The sequence below is a fragment of the Eleutherodactylus coqui genome, chromosome 12 (genome assembly GCF_035609145.1).
Source record: "Eleutherodactylus coqui strain aEleCoq1 chromosome 12, aEleCoq1.hap1, whole genome shotgun sequence".
NCBI classification, from domain to species: domain Eukaryota; kingdom Metazoa; phylum Chordata; class Amphibia; order Anura; family Eleutherodactylidae; genus Eleutherodactylus; species Eleutherodactylus coqui.
The window spans coordinates 123,950,338-123,969,284 of record NC_089848.1 but is presented as its reverse complement, the minus strand read 5'-3'; the positions used below and the strand labels follow the sequence as shown (position 1 = coordinate 123,969,284).

General features: G+C 46.4%; 1 protein-coding gene across 1 annotated transcript in view; it reads right to left on the bottom strand.

Moving 5' to 3' along the window:
* LOC136586785 (macrophage mannose receptor 1-like) overlaps positions 1 to 18,947 on the bottom strand; it is a 359,197-nt gene that overhangs the window by 94,169 nt on the left and 246,081 nt on the right. Inside the window, exon 25 of the mRNA XM_066585009.1 lies at positions 10,813 to 10,978. Within this exon, the coding sequence (XP_066441106.1) occupies positions 10,813 to 10,978 (166 nt within the window). The remainder of the gene's footprint in view (positions 1 to 10,812; positions 10,979 to 18,947) is intronic.

Genomic DNA, 18,947 nt, shown 5'->3' with positions numbered 1-18,947 from the left:
GATCTCGTGGCCAGATTTGTTGTTTCCCTTACCTGTCCTCTGAACCTTCTGGGAGCAGATGTCCTATCCAGACTGCAAGCAACCATTACCTTCACTGAAGATGAGAAAATGACGGTTTCCACCCCACTGTCTTCTGGTGCTGTGCTCTCTGCCTATCCTTATGTCTTTACAGACATCTTCCATGTCAGGCATCCCTCCAGAAGTATTGAAAAGAATACCAGAACACTTGTGGTCAACCGGCCCTTAAGACATTGGCCACCTCAAGGTGCCACCTGTAATGGTTACCCTAAAGTCACGAGCACCACTTCCCCGAAAACCCCAGTATCCCCTTAAGAAAGCAGTGGCAGAAGCAATCGCAGGACAAATCAAGGACTTACTCTAGAATGGGGGTCTCATCCCCTGCGAGTCGCCTTCCAACACTCCCCTCTTTCCTGTGAAGAAGAAGACCCAGAAAGGGCAACCAGACAAGTACAGATTGGTATAAGATCTCAGAGCCGTCAAAGAGGCCACTGTCTTGGACATGCCTATTGTGCCGGACCCACACAGCTTGCTGTCTGGAATCCCACTCTCAGCTACGTAATTTACAGTTTTGGACTTGGACAACACCTTCTTCAGTGTCCCATTCCACCTATCCTGCCAATACCTCTTTGCCTTTACTCATGAGGGCCGACAGTAAACTTAGACAGCAATGTCACAGGAAGTACAGAACTCTCCAAGTCAATTTGCCAAAGCCATGGCCCTCATCCTGAATACTTGGTGGCTGGAGAACCCAAATGTTGTCCTCCTTCAGTATGTGGATAACCTACTACTGTGTGCTGATGACCTCTGCACAGCTGAGTCAACGTCTGAAAGCATTTTCTGTTTCTTTGCCAATCCGGGGTACAAGGCCTCAAAACCCAAGCTCCAGTGGTGCGCAATGTCAGTTGTGTTCTTAGGACACTGCATCTCAAAGGGTACAAGATACCTCACCCAAGACTGAGTTACTGCCATCCCATTACCTCAAAAACCAAAGGCACTCCATGCCTTCCTTGGACTTATCTTCTACTGCAGAGCATGGATCCCAGAAGGCTCTCTATTGATGCAACCTCTGTACAATGCTTTAAAGACGGATCCTTTCAGTCTCTCATCGGAAGTGCTATCCAGCTTTATCCTGCTCAAGTAGGCCCTTTCCTTTGCTCCAGCACTGGGCATACCGGATTACGACAATACCTTCATGCTCTTCATGTCAGAAAGACAAGGACATGCCACTGGGGTCCTTACTAAGTCTCATGGCAACAGACCCAGGCCCATCGGATACTTCTCCTTTCGCCTGGACCCAGTTGCTAGAGGTGGTCCCTCCTGCCTGCGGGCAGTCTTTGCAGCCAAAGCTCTACTGGACAAAACCTTGGGCACTCATTGGTGCTCCTGGTCCCTCATGACATTGTTGCTATCCAGAACCAGATGCAGCCCAGGCACCTGGCTGCGGCTGACACCCTCGCCTTCAGTGCTCTCTCCTAATACCTGACAACGTCACCCGGCACTATCCTGAATCCCTCAACCTTCCTCCCAATTCCTGAGGGGGGAACAGATCCCCAAACTCCTGATGAACATGACTGTTTTGAGGTGATGAAACAAAAAACTTCACATCTCTCCACTGTGTTCGACACGCCACTGAACAACCCAGACCTCACAATTTTTGTCGATGGCTCCAGATACGCCGTCAACCAAGGCATGTTTCACATAGGTTATGCAGTCACCACTGAAAACACCATCCTCCAAGCTCAAGAGCTGTCCCCCCAAAGTCCGCCCAAGAGGCCGAACTCAAAGCACTGACCTCGACCTGTAAGCTCTTCAAGGGAAAGAGAGCGAATGTCTACACCGACTCCAAATACGCCTTTGGAGTGGTCCATGACATTGGAGTCATCTGGAAGACATGCGGATTCTTGACTGCAGCAAGCAGATCTGTGAAACATCATGAGGCCATCAGGGACCTGATGGATGCACTCCTTCTGCACACTCAAGTGGCCATATTTAAAGTAAAAGACAACGGAAGGCTCAACTCTGCAGAAACACGAGGAAACCACTTGGCAGATATGGCAGTTAAGGAAACAGCTGCAGGACCCTCGAGAATTGAGAGTTAGGTGGAGGCAGAAATGGTGATGATGGTGCAAGCCCACTCCATAGACAAAAGACGTCTTCAAGAATTACAGAAGAAATCCAACAAAGAAGAGAAGGACCTCTGGGTGAGAAAGGGGCCACCATCAACAGTCATGGGCTCTATGAAGTCAACAGGAAACCATGCTTACCCACATGCCTATACCAAGCTGTAGTACAATGGACACATGGCCCTGCACACCTTCTTAAGACACTGAGGAATGCTTTTATCCTGAAGTACTACATGACCCAAGGCATTTCCTCCCTCACTAAAAGATTCTGCATATCGTGCGCCATCTGTGCGGAATGCAATCCTGGACGCACAGAAAATGTCTCCCAGAAACACCTAGCCAAGCCTCTGTATCCCTTTCAGAGGCTTCAAATCGACCACATCCAGGTACCAAAGAGCGGCAGGTTCAACTATGCACTGGTAATAGTGGACATGTTCTTGAATTGGCCGGAGGCCTACCCAGTGACTAATATGACCGCGAAGACCACAGTAGAGAAACTACTTAGCGAAGTGGTGTGTAGATTCAGAGTCCCAGAAGTGATTGAGAGTGACCAAGGACCAGCCTTCACAGCCAATCTGACCAAAGAAGTGTGAACCTAGCCTTCTATACCCCCAACCATCCCCAGAGCAGTGGGAAGGTAGAAAGACTTAACGACACCCTGAAAAACAAAATGTTGAAAATGTCCCAAGAGACTGGCATGCCTTGGCCTGAGATCCTGCCTATTGCCCTGTTCAGCGTCCGGTACACCTCCCAAGGAGAATATTCACTGTCCCCCTATGAGATCTTGTTCATGTCAGCCCCCAGGACTAGGTTGCTCTTTCCCCTAACAGCTCCAGCCTGATGTACAGACTAAATATGTGATGTCACTGGCACAGGAACTAACCAAAGTACATGCCCAGGTGTTTTCTTCTATTCCAGATCCAGATGCCAGCATGGGGATTCCTCGAGGACTGGGTCTATATGAAGAAATTTGTGAGAAAACATTCCCTTGAACCTAAATATGATGATCCCTACCAGTTGCTACTGACCACAGCCATTTCAGTGAAACTAGATGGAAAGAGCTCCTGGATCCATGCCTCCCATTGCAAGAAGACTCCGGTTCCTGAGGAACAGATATAATTATGCTATTGTTACCATGCAGTGGTTGTTGTTCCTCCAGGTGAGGGAAGGGGGGGGGCGGTGTGCGGGGTCCCGCGGTCGAGGTGCACTCCCCCGGCTGGTTGTGCAGCTACCGGGGGCACGGGTGCCTGGCAGCGTGCCACGCACGCGCACCTGTGAAGGTGGCTGCAGTCCACAAGCTCCCTTTTATTATGTTCTGTTAGGAGTTGTCTGTCTCCCTCTCTCTGCCCCTGGGTGGAAGCTTTTGTTTAAAGGTCAGGCAAAGACTGGCAATCACTGCCAGTTATTGGTTTCCCTCAGTGTGCTAGCAAGTCTGCCTCGGTTAGTCTCCTGCTTCTGTCAGCTTGTCTGCCATACTTTGCTATTATCAGACAGGTTTTTCCATCTGTCTCAGTTCTGCTTAGTATTGTTTGTGCTGGATATTTAAATCTGCCTTTTCTGTCAGTATCCTATGCTTTCCATCCCGGTACGCCAGCGTCCCTTTTCAGTCCCTAGTGAGTAGGGACCGCCGCCTAGTGGCCTGCCTGGGGTTAGCCAGAAGTGGAGGCAAGTAGGCAGGGACAGGGGTTGTGGGTGAGATCTAGAGCTGGCATATCAAGGATAGTGTACCATAACATAATAACTGGCCCTTAAAAATTGCTCTCCTATGGAGGCCATGAGTACCCTCGCAAGTCAGTTGCAGGATTTAGTGGTTGTGATCCAAGACATGTCCGATCGTATGGTGGCCCAGGGGAAAACGGGAGTTAGTGCATGTTTCTACCGCCCCTTCTATTCCTGAACTCACGTGTCCACTTCCTGAGGTATTTTCAGGGAAGAGGAGCAAGTTTTTTGTTTTTCAGCAGGCATGTAGATTGTATTTTTGGATGCGGCCCCGCTCCTCGGGCTCGAAATCCCAGAAAGTTGGATTGATCATGTCCTTACTTCGGGGTTCCCTCAGACATGGGGGCTACTCCTTACCTGAGAGTTCGACTTGCCTGCAGTCAGTTGATTTGTTTTTTCGGGAACTTGGAGGTATTTTTGATGAGCCGGACCGTGCGGGGTTGGCGGTATCCCATCTCACGTCTCTACATCAGAGGCAGCAGTGGGTAGAGAACTATTGCTCTAAATTTAGACTGTATGCAGGTAAAACCTCTTGGAATGATAGCGCCCCTAAAGATGTGTTTTTGTTAGGTCTTTCGGACGCGGTCAAGGATCTACTCATTTCTCATCCCGTGACACTCAATGATGCAATAGAATTGGCGGTCAAAGCTGACAGGAGGCTGAGATCTAGAAAAAAAAGGAACGTCAGGCCCGTAAGGCTAAGGTAAGGCTAGGGAATTCGGAAGACCTGCTCCTGCTTCTCACATGCCATCTTCTGGTGCTGAGCCTATGGAAGTGGATCACCTAAGTCCCGAGGAACGGCGACGGTTTCGGATGACTCATCGCCTCTGCCTCTATTGTGGGAAAGCCGGACATCGTGTAGCAACCTGTCCTCAGAAGCGTCTACAACATCAGTTTGAACTTGCGGAAAAGCTTCAGGCGATTTTTGGGAGGATAGCCTAGGATCACAGGTACTCCCTAAGTTGTTGGTGCCTTGTCAGATTGGCTTCCGGAATTTCACTCGGTCTGGTCAAGCTTTTATTGATTCTGGGGCTGCCGCCAATTTGATTAGTTTGAGTTTTGTCAGACCTCTGATGACTGAATTTTCGGTGTTAAAGATTCCCATACACTTCAGTAGTATTGATTCTACCCCTCTGTCTGCAGGGGTTGTACAGTGGAGGACTCCCATTTTACAGTTCACTGTGGGTGTTCTCCATTCTGAGGATCTGTCGTTCTTGGTATTGGAAAGGATGTCCGTTGATGTAGTGCTTGGTATGCCCTGGTTAGCACTGCACAATCCCAAATTTGATTGGTCCACTCGGGAATTGACACATTGGGAGTTGTCCTGTCATAGTCACTTAGCTACTATATCAATGTGTTCAGAAGATACCATACTTATTCCTGAGTATTTGTCTGATTTTCAGATTTTCTGTCTGAGTCTTTGCCTCCCCATAAGGAGTGGGACTGTGGTATTGATTTGATCCCCGACAGTCTCATCCCTAAGGGAGCCATTTTCAATTTGTCTTGGGGTGAGCACGAAACCCTTAAGTCCTATATTTCAGAGTCTCTGGCCAAATGACATATCAGGCCGTCCAGTTCCCCTGCCGGAGACGGTATTTTCTTTGTACAAAAGAAGGATGGGATATTGAGGCATTGTGTGGATTATCGGGCTTTGAATAAAATTACAGTGAAGAACCAGTGCTCCTTGCCCCTGATTCCTGTTTTATTGAATCAGGTGTTAGGGGCCCACTGGTTTTCCAAATTGGACTTACAATTTAATTAGCATCCGAAAGGAAGATGAGTGGAAGACGGCCTTCAACATCTTGTTCGGGCATTCTGAATGTCTAGTCATGCCCTTCGGACTTTTTAATGCCCTCGCTGTGTTCCAGGGATTTATGAACGCGGTCTTCTATGACTTCCTGGGTGTATTTTTGGTCATATATCTTGATGACATTCTGGTGTACTCCCCAGACTGGGATTCACATGTGCGGCACCTGAGGCTGGTTCTGACCCGTTTGCGTGAGTACCAACTTTTTGTCAAGTTGGAGAAATGCATTTTTGGTACTAAACAAGTGTCTTTCAAGGGGGCTGTATTGTTTAAGGAAGTCAGTGGGAGACCTGAGTATAGTCCATGTGCGTTCTTCTCGCGGAAGTTTAGTTCGGCAGAATGTAACTACAACGTGGGTAATCGTGATTTATTGGCGTCCCATTACCGTGTATACTGATTATAAAAACTTGGTATATCTTGCCAATGCTAAGAGACTCACAGCTTGTCAGGCCAGGTGGGCGTTGTTTTTCACCAGGTTAACCTCGTCGTTACATATATTCCAGGGGAGAAGAACGTGAAGGCAGATGCCCTCTCTCGGAGTTTCAGGAAAAGTGAGACAGTGGCTCCCAAGAATATCTTGGCACCTGGGGTGGTGGTGGCCGCTGTAGAATCTGATCTCGTTTATCATTTACAAAATTGTCAGCAGGACGCTCTCTCGGGGATGCCGGAGGGCAGATGGTTTGTGCCAGAGTCCTTGTGTCTCAGAGTAATTAAAGAGTCTCACTCATCTGTTCTTGCAGGCCACCCGGGGGTTCAGGGGACTCTGGATCTTTGTTCTAGACACTACTGGCGGCCAGGCATGTCTCGGGAGATCCACAACTTTGTGAAGGGATGCTCTGTCTGTGCACGCAGTAAAAGTCGGCGTCAGCATCCGGAGGGGCCTCTGAGACCATTACCGCTACCTTTTCATCCGTGGTTGCATTTATCACCGATCTACCTGAGATTTTATCACCAATCTACCTGAGTCTCAGAAGTTCACCCCTACCCTAGTTGTTGTAGACCGTTTCTCAAAGATAGCACATTTTGTTGCGTTAAAGAAGCTACCTTCTGCGATAGAATTTTCCAAGATTTTTGTAAAAGAAAAGGGACAAAAGGGACAAAAGGTTTCAATAACGACTTATGGAACACCTTGTGAACCCTCCATGTAGCTGGCAAACCCAGTTCGTAGGCGAGCGGGTTCACCACACACGTGATGACAAATGGACCCACGTAACGTGGCGCCAGCTTCAGGGAGGGGACGATTAATTTGAGATTTTTAGAAGACAGGTTTACCTTCTGTCCTATCTTGTAAGGTTCAGATACAGACAGACTCTTCTCACTACGCAACTGCATACGAGTCCCCGCTGCTTCCAAGTTTTTCTGTACCTCTTTCCATACTCCCCGAAGTGTATCTGTGGCGACATCAGCTGCAGGACAGACCGAAGGAGTAGGGATTGCTGTAAGGAAGCGAGGATGCTGACCGTATACACAAAGAAATGGAGATACCCCAGTGGAAGAACAAGGGCGGTTGTTTAGTGCAAACTCTGCCAACGGCAGGAACTCTGCCCACTGATGAGCCTTTTCGCTAGCAAACAACCGTAAATATTGCACTAAATCTTGGTTCTTCCGCTCAGTCTGACCATTAGTTTGCGGGTGGAATGCTGAAGAGAAGAAAAACGACGTGCCCAAGTTTCTGCAGAAGGCACGCCAAAACTGCGACACAAACTGAACCCCGAGATCAGATACAATATTTTGGGGAACCCCATGTAGGCGAATTATTTCTTTTACAAAAATCTTGGCAAATTCTTTTGCCGAAGGTAGCTTCTTTAACGCCACAAAGTGTGCCAACTTTGAGAACCGGTCGACCACCGCTAAGATAGTGGTGCACTTCTGGGATTCTGGTAGATCAGTAATGAAATCTACCGATAAGTTTGACCATGGACTGGAAGGAACCGGTAGCGTTCTCAGAGGACCCTCCGGAGGACGCCGCTGACTCTTATTGCGAGCACAGACCGAGCATCCCCTAACAAAGTTGCGGATCTCCTGAGACATGCCTGGCCACCAGAAGTGTCTGGAGCAAAGATCCAGGGTCCCCTGAAACCCTGGATGCCCGGTGAGAACCGACGAGTGAGATTCATCAATGACTCTAGGACGTAGGGTCTCTGGCACAAACCATCTGCCCTCCGGCACCCCCGAAGGAGCGTCCTGCTGAGCATCCTGTAGTTTAGGGGCGAAGTTAGACTCTACAGCTGCCACCACCACGCCGGGGGCTAAGATATTCTCGGGGGTCATAGTCTCACTATCCGGCACCCCGAAACTCAGTGACAGGGCGTCCGCCTTCACGTTCTTCTCTCCTGGGATATATGTCACGACGAAATTAAACCTGGCGAAGAACAACGCCCACCTGGCTTGACGAGCTGTGAGTCTTTTAGCATTGGCGAGATATACCAGATTCTTGTGATCAGTATACACGGTAATTGGGTGTCTAGCACCCTCAAGATGGTGTCGCCACTCTTCCAGAGCCCATTTGATAGCCAATAATTCACGGTTACCCACGTCGTAGTTGCGTTGACTCCCTGACTCTACGGGCCTGCCTGTCTTGCTTCCTAGCCCTGAGCCTCCTATCTGCCTTCACCGCTAGCTCCATAGCCTCCCTTAAAGACCCGGGAACGGGATGGGAAATTAACAGGTCTTTAACTGCGTCCAAGAGGCCCTGCAGAAAAACGTCTTTCAGAGCGCTATCGTTCCATGCCGTATCCCCCGCATAGCGTCTGAAGTTGGAGCAATAATCCTCCACAAAAAACGACCCCTGATGCAGCGCCAACAGCCGCGAAACCGCCAACCCCACTCGGTCCGGTTCGTCGAAGATACCCCCGAGTTCCTGGAAAAAGGAGTCCACGGACTGCAGGCAGGAGGATTCCTCGGGGATGGAAAAAGCCCCGCAGCAGGGACATTATAAGCCCGACCCTCTGGGCTTCCGACCCGGAAGAACGGGGGCGCATCCGAAAAAATAAGCGACACGCCTGTTGGAAAACAAAAAATTTGTTCCTCTCCCTAGAGAACACCTCGGGAAGAGGGCACTTAGGTTCTGGGCTGGGTGAGGCGTCCGGACCCTGCAACGACCCCCGCTGCTCCTGGGCTGCCATACGGGCGGATAAATCCTGGACCACCGGCACCAGGGCTTGCAGCTGGTTCGCAAGGGCGCTGATCGCCTCCATGAAAACGGTTTAAAGGGCCAGTTATTATGTTACGGCACTCTGACCCCCCGAGCGCCAGGTGGGGTGCCCTAAACTTCCCGCACCCCACTGTCCCTGCCTACTTGCCTCGGCCCTGGCTAACCCCAGGCGGACAACTGGACGGCGGTCCCTGCACTGGCTAGGGACCTGGCGACTGACAAGATTTGACTAACTAATGGGGGGACAGAGTGCCGACAGAGAAGGCAGATGGAGTACCAACAGGAAAAAGACTGAGCTAGCGAGCTAGAAAGGACGCTGACAGGCAACTAGGAACTGGCAGAGACAGGCTGCAGACAGAACTCACTAGTGGCTGACAGAACCAATAACTGGCAGTTAGCTCAGGTCACTGCCAGCCTTATAACTGCAAGGCTCCACCCAGGGGCGGAGAGTGGGAGGAGACGACTCTCCCACTGCTGCATAAGAAAGGTGGAGGAGTGCGGGCGGCACCCTACGGGCGGACACGCCCACGCCGCCGCACGCTGGCTGCCCCACGCCGCCGGGAGAGCCCCGACTCCAGAGCTCCAGGACGCCAGAGCCGGAGCGGGATCTGGGGAAACCGGGCTGGCATATCAAGGGAGAGTCCAGAGGTCTACGAGACATCCTACACCCCCCTAAAGACTCTTTCCCCTAAGCAATTATAATACCTTTAAGCCCATAGGGATAGCAACTGACTTCTCTAAGAGCAAAGCCCGTGGCAAGGGGGGGGGGGGGGGGCATGGGATACTATAACTCGTCTAACATGCGGCACAAAAGAGTTTCGAGGCACATTGAGACTGATGAGATAGGCCCAGGATTAGGGACAGATAAAACAGTCATTTTAAGGGGGGATTCTAATGGATTGTAATAAACTAAGTAAAATGCCTATTGCAAATACTGTATGTGCTTCTGTTCTACAATTGCTAACACAGCTGTCTGAAAGTGCTGACTAACTACTCGCTCCCCCTCCCTTCGTCTACTCAAGATGGCGCTCCCATCCAAGAATGCAACTAAGATACCACAGATGATGACGTCAGCTCCTAGGCAATAACCAATCAGCTACAGATTCATACTTCATGACGTACTAACTATGCATGCAATCTATAAAACCCCATGCAGCTTGATTAGAGTAAAGAAGTTTCATTTTTGCTGAGCAGTGGGCCAGAGTGATTCTTCCTGTGCATGCACAGGCCTTGGAACTTCTAATTAGGAAGGGGGCAGATATTTATCGGGTACTCCAAGTGCAAATCCATAACAATATAACCTGAAGTAACAATAAGCAATATTTAGTTCACCAAACAGTCTTTAGGCCTATAAGCATGGGATACCTGCTACAGCTCGGTGCCCAGCCGACTGAGGATCAATCTCTCTCTAGCTCACCAATACACGTTCAGCGTTGCAAGAGGGCAGGAAATAGAGGAACCACTTGGCATGACTTCACTATTTAGCACTCCTTTCTTGGTTCACCAGAAGAAAACTGCCTGTTAGACAATCGCTACAGCCCTGTATCACAAACCAGGAGAGACTCCCTTTGTCTGTCCATAGCTTAGCTACCCTCTCTACACACACTGCCCTTCCTGTTCCTTCCTGCTCAGCTCTGTTCATTCTTTCCGCCCCCTCTCAGAGACCAAGTACCATTACAAGAAAACATCATACTAACATTAAACAGCGATAAACTGTACCCTCCTTACATCTGTGTAATTATCCTTCTATAACATCTTCTTCCCTCCCCTCTTCTTTCCATAGACTTCCATCAGCAGCATGAGTCACAACCTTTCTCCACTCTCTGTGTTCCGTCTTAGTGTGTCTTTGTCACTAGAGATGGACATCACTTGACAGGAGGCAGTGGGCAGCACTTGGAATTTAGTTAGTTATAGCATTGGCTATCATATTAACACATGTAAAGGAGCATTGGATTTAATTATATTAAATAGGGAAATGAGCAGCTTACCGCTAGTTTGTTTGCAGATGGAAGAATAAGTCTCATTACAAGGCGATGTCTTCCACTGCCCATCAGTATCCACATATACACAGGAGGTGCTTTTCCTCGGCTCCTCAGCGGCCCATTTTGTGTAGCGCACTTTCCAGTTATCAACCCATTTATACGTATTTTTAGTCTGAAAGAATCAAAGTTGTATACATGTAAATTTCAGCAGCGATGCCATTTTACACTTTTTCATGCATATGGCTCTCTAAGGCCTCAAGAGAAATTATATATTTTATAAACAAATATTTTATTGGTTTTAAATAATGCTATCAATAGAAATCACATAAATGCAGCATATAGAAATAAGAAAGGAAGAAAAAAAAACACATGATGATCCAATTATAATCTGGCATGTGCTATCTGTAGTAAATGCACACAATAAAACACTAACATGCCATAAGGTAAGTCACGTCTTATAAGTTGTATCAATCCATTAGTGCAATCAACATCAGGAGTTGGTATTGAGGATCACCTGGACAGAGAGGAAGTTTAACAGAGGGGACAGGGGAGAGTAACAGGTGTAAATTAATGAAACTGAACTTGAAATTGGGTCCAATGATGTAAAGGTTGAGAGCTGCACACATAGGAAGCTACAATGTGTATAGGTATGGTGTACTATAGAATCTACACAGACTGAAAATAAAAAACCCAATGATTGTTTTATCTTTAAAGAAAGTTATCAAGTATATCCCGAAAAAGCAAGCCATTTTGGCTACTGAGTTTTAAACCCAGCTAGAGAATCAAGTCTAGTCGCAATCAAGTGTTCCATTATACAGCTATGCCGAACCATCAAGAAAATGTCTGACAAGGAAGGAACCTTGGCACTCCTCCATCGTTTTGCTATAGATGTTCTGGCAGCCGTTAAGATATGGGATATAATGAGAACATAGTAACATAGTTCGTAAGGCCGAATGAAGACATTGTCCATCTAGTCCAGCCTGTCTATCCTCCTGTGTTGTTGATCCAGAGGAAGGCAAAAAACCCCAAGAGCAGAAGCAAAAAACTCCAAGAGCAGATCAGCCGATGTGCCCTCCTCTATGTCCAAGAGCAACACTAGGGTCCCAACACACCGTAATGTGTAGGATTGAACATATTGCATAGTGGGTTTGTTCCCAGAAGGTTTTGAGATGTTCACACAACCACCAAATATGCATTAAAGATCCAATTTGTTTATGGCATCTCCAACACAAGTTAGAGTGTTGTGACATTTTAGATAGGCGGTATGGTGTCAGATACCATCGATATAGTAACTTCCTATTGGTTTCCAGATGGGTCACACAGTGAGAATATTTATAACTAAGTGAGAAAGCCTGTGACCATTGATCTGCAGAAAAAGATTCATTAAGATCCTCTTCCCATCTGGTTTGAAATAGAGGAGTAAATGCGGAAGAGCACAATGCAAGTGAGGGGTATGCCTTAGAAATACCTTTAGAGTGTTGCTCCTCGTTAATTAAAAAGATTTCGTACTCCGAGCAGGGCAAAATAATAGGAGGGATATAAGATTGAAGGAAGTGTCCAAGTTGTAAATACTTGTAAAATTCCTTATACGGGATATGAAATATGTTGTGTACACGAGTGAATGACATAAGCATTGAGTTTTCAAATATATATCCTACTCGATGAATCCCCTTAGCTTTCCATATAGCCAAGCCTATATCTGGAATTAGTGACTGAATCACTTCCAGAGGTAGTTTAAGGATCCGCAGAGGAAGACTGTGGTTTGTGGACACTTTTTCCCAGACATATAGAGTAGCAGGCATTGTAGGTAATGATGATTTTGGGAATGTCTTAGTTAATTTAGAAATCCATAATAGGTGTGATAAGCTAGGGCAATCCAAAGTACTAGCTTCTATATCCACCCAGTGCTTAGATGAGTCATCTAGCCACCAGCTTTTTAATTGGTCAAGTAAAGAGGCATGGTAGTAATTTTTCAAGCAGGGACAACCCAAGCCCCCCAGGGAAGGGTGGAGGTATAATATTCTAGATGCCACTCTTGCTCGTTGGTTATGCCAGATAAACTGCAGTGACATATTTTGCAATTTGTTCAAAATGTTATTAGGTACGATCACTGGGAGATTACGAAAAAGGTATAGAATTTTGGTTAGTAGTATCATTTTGGAGAGAGCAATGTGACCTATCCAGGAAACCATGAGGTTGTCAATGTTTTAATATCCTTCTCTAGAACGGCAAATAGCTTTTTGAAATTAACTGACACCAAATTATAAATGGGATATGTTAGCGTTACACCAAGATAGGGAATTTGTCCATTTGACCACTGGAATGGGTATGTCTGTTGCAATTTTGTTTGAGTGCGTTTGGGGATCCCCATATTAAGAACTACGGATTTGGAGGCATTAACTTTATAATAGCTAACTGAGCTAAATTCACTAATAATATTTAAAAAACAGAGTTAAGCGAAGATTCAGGGGCTTCCAAACTTAAAATAATATCATCTGCAAACAAGCCAATATGGTGTTCTCAATTACCTATTTTAATACCTAAAATATCTGGTGCCGAGCGTATCACATGTGCGAAGGGCTCCATCACCAAAGCAAACACTATTGGGGAGAGCGGACATCCTTGACGCGTCCCATTGGAAATGTCAAAAGGGTGAGAAACTGAGCCCGAGGTATAGATCTGTGCAGATGGACAGGAGTATAAGGCTAGAAATGAAGAGAGTAGGGAACCACAAACACCAAACCTTGTGAGCACCTCTCTGAGGTAACCCCAATGCACTCGGTCAAATGCCTTCTCCGCATCCCAAGCTAGGAGCAGAGAAGGCGTTCCCCGCCCAGACACCACAGAGATAATACTAATATAGCGCCTTGTGCCGTTCACTGTCTGGCGCCCCTTGATGAATCCCACCTGATCTCTAATAATTAGACTTGGCATGACCCCAGATAATCTTTTTGCTAGTACTTTGGCATATAATTTTATATCCGTATTTAATAGGGAAATAGGTTGAAAATTCTGTGGAAGGTCAGGTGATTTCCCAGGTTTGGGTAGGGTAATAATAAGTGCCTTTAACATCTCTTTGGGGGGTATGGCCTTTATAAAAAATTTCGTTGAATACCTTAGTTAGGTAGGGAGCTAGAAGAAGTTTGTAGGCTTTATAATATTCATTTGTGAGGCCATCTGGGCCGGGGGACTTATTGGATTTTAAAGAATCAATAGCCTCTATTATTTCCGCTGAGTTGGGGCAAAAAATCCACCTCAGATTGGGATTGGGATAATGTGGGCAGCTTCAAATTGTTCAGAAATTTTGATATATTGATGTCTGAGGGCTGAATGATCGATTTATCCTTGGCTAGATTATATAGTGATTGGTAATAAGTTTCTAAGGTGTCCGCTATACCTTGGGGATCAAACATTTTATTATTTTTGGTGTCGTAGATAAAAGGTATGCGCGATTTAGCTGAGCGTTGTTTTACTTGCCTCGCTAACAGAGCACCTGGTCTATTACCCTGCCAATAATATGTCAGTTTTAGCCTTCTCAAGGCTAGGTCATGTTCATAAATCCGCAGTTCGTGAAGTTGTTGGGGACAGAAGAAATTTCCTTTGCCCTCACAATTGAAAAAGAAGTTTTGTTCATCCAATGTAGAGAGCACAGTTTGGATTGTAGTGATAATAAAAGGGAGTTTCTATGTTTTTTATTGTGGGAGGCTTGTTTTAGAAAATGACCCCACATAATTGCTTTATGTGCACACCATAGGGTGGAGTCAGAGACTTCCCTGTTATCGTGAAGGTCACAATAGTCAGAAAGTACTTGTTAGGATTGAGGGGCATACAGAGGATGCTGCAAAATGTAATTGTTAAGGCGCCAAATTTTAATAATTGAGTGGTTAAAGCATTCTTGGATAGACATGGCCATGGTTGTGTGATCTGACCACGAGATGGTGCCTATGGAGGTGGAGATAACATTGTTATGAAACTTCTTATCTACCAGCATAAAGTCGATTCTACTATAAATTTTATGGGAGTGCGAGTAAAAGGTATAATCGCGTTCCGTTGGGTGCTGTAACCGCCAGACATCAAATAGATCATTTTCATTAAGCAGGGAAATAATAGATGATAGTCTGTCATCAACTTTAGTGGTAGAAGAGTCCATAGAGGGCCGGAGAGTCTTGTTGAAGTCTCCTACTAGTAACAGAGGGCCTACTCTATGACGTTTAATAATGGTGATAATTTTCTGAATGAATGATTGTTGTTTGGTGTTTAGAGCATATATTGAGGCTATCGTAAAGTCACAGTTATTGATGGAGCACGTTAATATGACATAGCGACCAGCCTCATCAGTGATGTCTTTAAGGGAAAATGCCATTGTGTCTTTGAAGGCTATAGATACCCCGCATATTTTATGGGATGCTGGTGAGGAGAAAATGTGGGGGAAGCATTTGTGTGAGAGACGGAAGGCATCCTCTTTATTTAGATGGGTCTCCTGGACACATAGGATATCTGTGCCAATTGATCTGGGTTCCTTCCATAGCGTGGATCTTTTAGAGGGCGAGTTTAGACCTTTAGCATTTATAAAAATTAAATTGAAAACCATTTTAACTAAGTAAAAATAGTTGTTTGTATCCAGACAGGAATCTGGATTGAGCCTACTGATAACGTCAGCTCTAGGTCAGACACCTTCCAGGCAAAGCACATCAAGGAAATATGCAAATACAGTAGTATCTGGGACCAGAATGTACATAAAAAGAACATGTAACATGACAAGGGCTATAAGCCCTACAACACAGGTGAAGGAGATAAACAGATAGAAGAGAGACAACAGGTTAAATGGTATCAAGACTACCAGAGGCCAACTGGGGGAACTGGATTTACTATCCACCAGTGAAGAAACGTGCCAGAAACGGAAAAACATTTGAAGGCGGACACCTTTGATGAAAAACAGAGATAAAACAAGATGGCTTGAGAAGCTGTAAAAAATAAAAATAGCAGATCTCTCTATTTCGCAATGTGTAAAAAAGGAAGTCACTCAGACCGTCCATTGCCAGACTTCGTAATCCATTCCTCACGGATATCGGGGAACGGTTTCTCTCGCTAGGTCGAGGGGATCCCTGTGCCACAAGGTTCCAGTCTTTACACAGTTGCATCGCTTCCTCTGGAGACTGGGCTACATACTTAGAGCCGTTTTTAGTCATTATTACCTTTACAGGAAAACCCCATTTGTAGCTAATGCCTGTTCCCGCAGGATTTTGGTACTGGAAGCAAAAGCTCTCCTGCGCAGAAGCGTGGCCACTGACAGATCTGTGAATAGCTGAATATTTTTGAAGCGGTCAGGACTTATGCGGGAGAGTCTAGCAGCGTCCATTACTTTGTCTTTCATGTGATAAAAGTGTATCCGGGTAATAACGTCCCGAGGAATCGAGGGCGGCAATGATTTAGGCTTAGGGAGCCTGTGAGCATGGTCGATCGTCAGATCATGTTGAGTGGCATCCGGGAGAAGGGGAGTGAAGTAATCGATAAGAAAGTCTTTACGTTCATCATTTTTAACCGTCTCAGGAATGCCTATATGACAGATATTATTTCGCCTGGACCTATCCTCCATAACAGCAATTTTTTGTTTCAAAGCCTCTAAGTCGTCCACCATTGAATTGGCGGTATCCACTAGCTCATTATGGGCTGATGTCAGATCCTCCATTTTATTTTCAATGCGTGAAGTGCGATCGCCGATGAAGGTTATTTCTGTTTGCAGTGAGAAGAGAGCTTGTTGTATATCCTTCTGTATAGCGAGCTTTAGATCATCTAACAGGGAGCGCATCAGTGACTCTGTAATGGGCATATCACCTGGTTTAGGGGGCTATGAAGGGGTTACAGAGGGAACATTTTTATGAATTGCACACTGTTTTTCTTTGGAGAGGAGAGTAGCAGGCGCTGAAGGGGTTAATGCATGAAAGCCATCCATGCTCTCCTCACTCCCCCTCCCTTTCCCCTCCTGTGCCTCTGATAACACTGCTGGTGATGGAGAGCTGTCAGCAGAGTGAGGCAGAGACTCATCAAGGAGTTGTTATTCCTTCCCCTTATCAGAGTGCCCTGTCACAGTGTCGGAAGCTGTGCTGGAGCCCACGTGGAAATGCTGCTGCTGCTGGTGGCCGCCATCTTGGATTTTTCCACTACCAGGAGAGCACTTTCTGAGCTTTGCTGGGCTCTTCTTTGCCCTGCCTTTTGCCATTCTTCAGTGCTGGGAGGTTCCAGGAGGCTTTATGAGGGAGGGGAGTCTTCCTGTGCTTGTGTCCGCTGCTGCTTAGAGCTGCTTTAAGCCGTTGGTGCAGGCAGAGAGTGGAGCTATGCTTCCTCTGCCATTGGCTGCTGGCCACGCCCCTCGAGAAATTGTATATTTTAAGAGCTGTTTATGGTACATACGAGAGTCAGGGGGGGTGTTGTGTCTCCTTAAGAAGAGCACCCAGAAGGTGTGTGGAGACACCTAGGAGGTGAGTGAGGAGACTTATAAGGCCATGCAAGCTCCTCTGGGTAATTTACGTTTACAGCACAAACAGAAAAAAATACAAATTCGGGCTTTATTTTTTATTCATTTCTTATAGGATTAACATTTCACACTAAATTACCTAATACATGGATTCTTCAACTTATAACAGTAGTGTAGATACCTAAAAAGTATATGATTTTTGTTTCTATGTATTGTTAAAGTAATCACTTAATTTAGGTGATGCTCACAGGGTATCGTAACCATATCAATCAGGTATGCCGAATTATTATTTGATGCATCGGAGAAGAAAATGAGAAACACTCAATTAATGTTTTCAAGCTCTTCTGTTTTATTGTTTCAATGCAAGAGGTTATGTGGGGCATCTCCCATAAAGTAAGCAATTCAAACCTACAGCATGTGTGATACTTCTCTCTTAGTAAAACATTACAAAGCGTAATTATGAGAGCACTGCATGCTCAGTATCTGAAACCCTGTTAGTAAAAATGTCATTACAATCTTTTGCACACATACTTATCTTGCTATGCACTGGGTACAAATATTATGCACATGACACTATTGCATAAAATACATTTTCATACTTTCACAGTGTTATATAAATAATAAGATGTATTTTATATAGAGATGAGCGAACGTACTCGTCCGAGCTTGATGCTCGATCGAGTATTAGCGTATTCGGGATGCTCGTTACTCGTAACGAGTACCACGCGATGTTCGGGTTACTTTCACTTTCATCTCTGAGACGTTAGCGCACTTTTCTGGCCAATTGAAAGACAGGGAAGGCATTACAACTTCCCCCTGCGACGTTCAAGCCCTATACCACCCCCCTGCTGTGAGTGGCTGGCGAGATCAGGTGTCACCCGAGTTTTAAAATCGGCCCCTCCCGCGGCTCACCACAGATGCGTTCTGACATAGCTGAGGGAAAGTGCTATCGTATTGGAGCTGCTCTAGGGAGAGCGTTAGGAGTGATTTTAGGCTTCAAGAACCCCAACGGTCCTTCTTAGGGCCACATCTAACCGTGTGCAGTACTGTGGAGGCTGCTTTTTGCAGTGGTGCACATTTTTTTTTTTTTGGTATATCGGCCATGCAGAGCATTGCGCCCTGCAGTAATACTCCAGGGACAGAAGTGGTGGTTAGGCAGGGACAGAAGACATATTAATATTATTGATTGAATATAGGCAGTGGGCCTTTGCTAAAAAAATTTGGTCAAAAAATCTATTTGGCCTGCCTATCACTGTGCTCAGTGTTCTGGGTCTGTGTGTGCTGGGTGTAGTAGTTCTACAAAATCATACGCAGCCAGCTAAGTGTTACAGCAGGCTTGCGCCAAATTATTTCCTGGCGTTCCGTAAGCGAAGTCAGCCTCCAACCACAGGCCAATAAGCGGCACATTTAATTACAGCGTTCTGTTTCTGCAATACTGATAATACAGCATGCTGAGGGGTAGGGGTAGGCCTAGAGGACGTGGACGCGGCCGAGGACGCATAGGCCCAAGTCAGGGTGTGGGCACAGGCCGAGCCAGTGCAGTGGCCAGGGGTAGAGGCAGGGCCAGACCGAATAATCCACCAACTGTTTCCCAAAGCGCCCCCTCGCACCATGCCACCCTGCAGAGGTCAAGGTGCTCTACAGTGTGGCAGTTTTTCACAGAGAC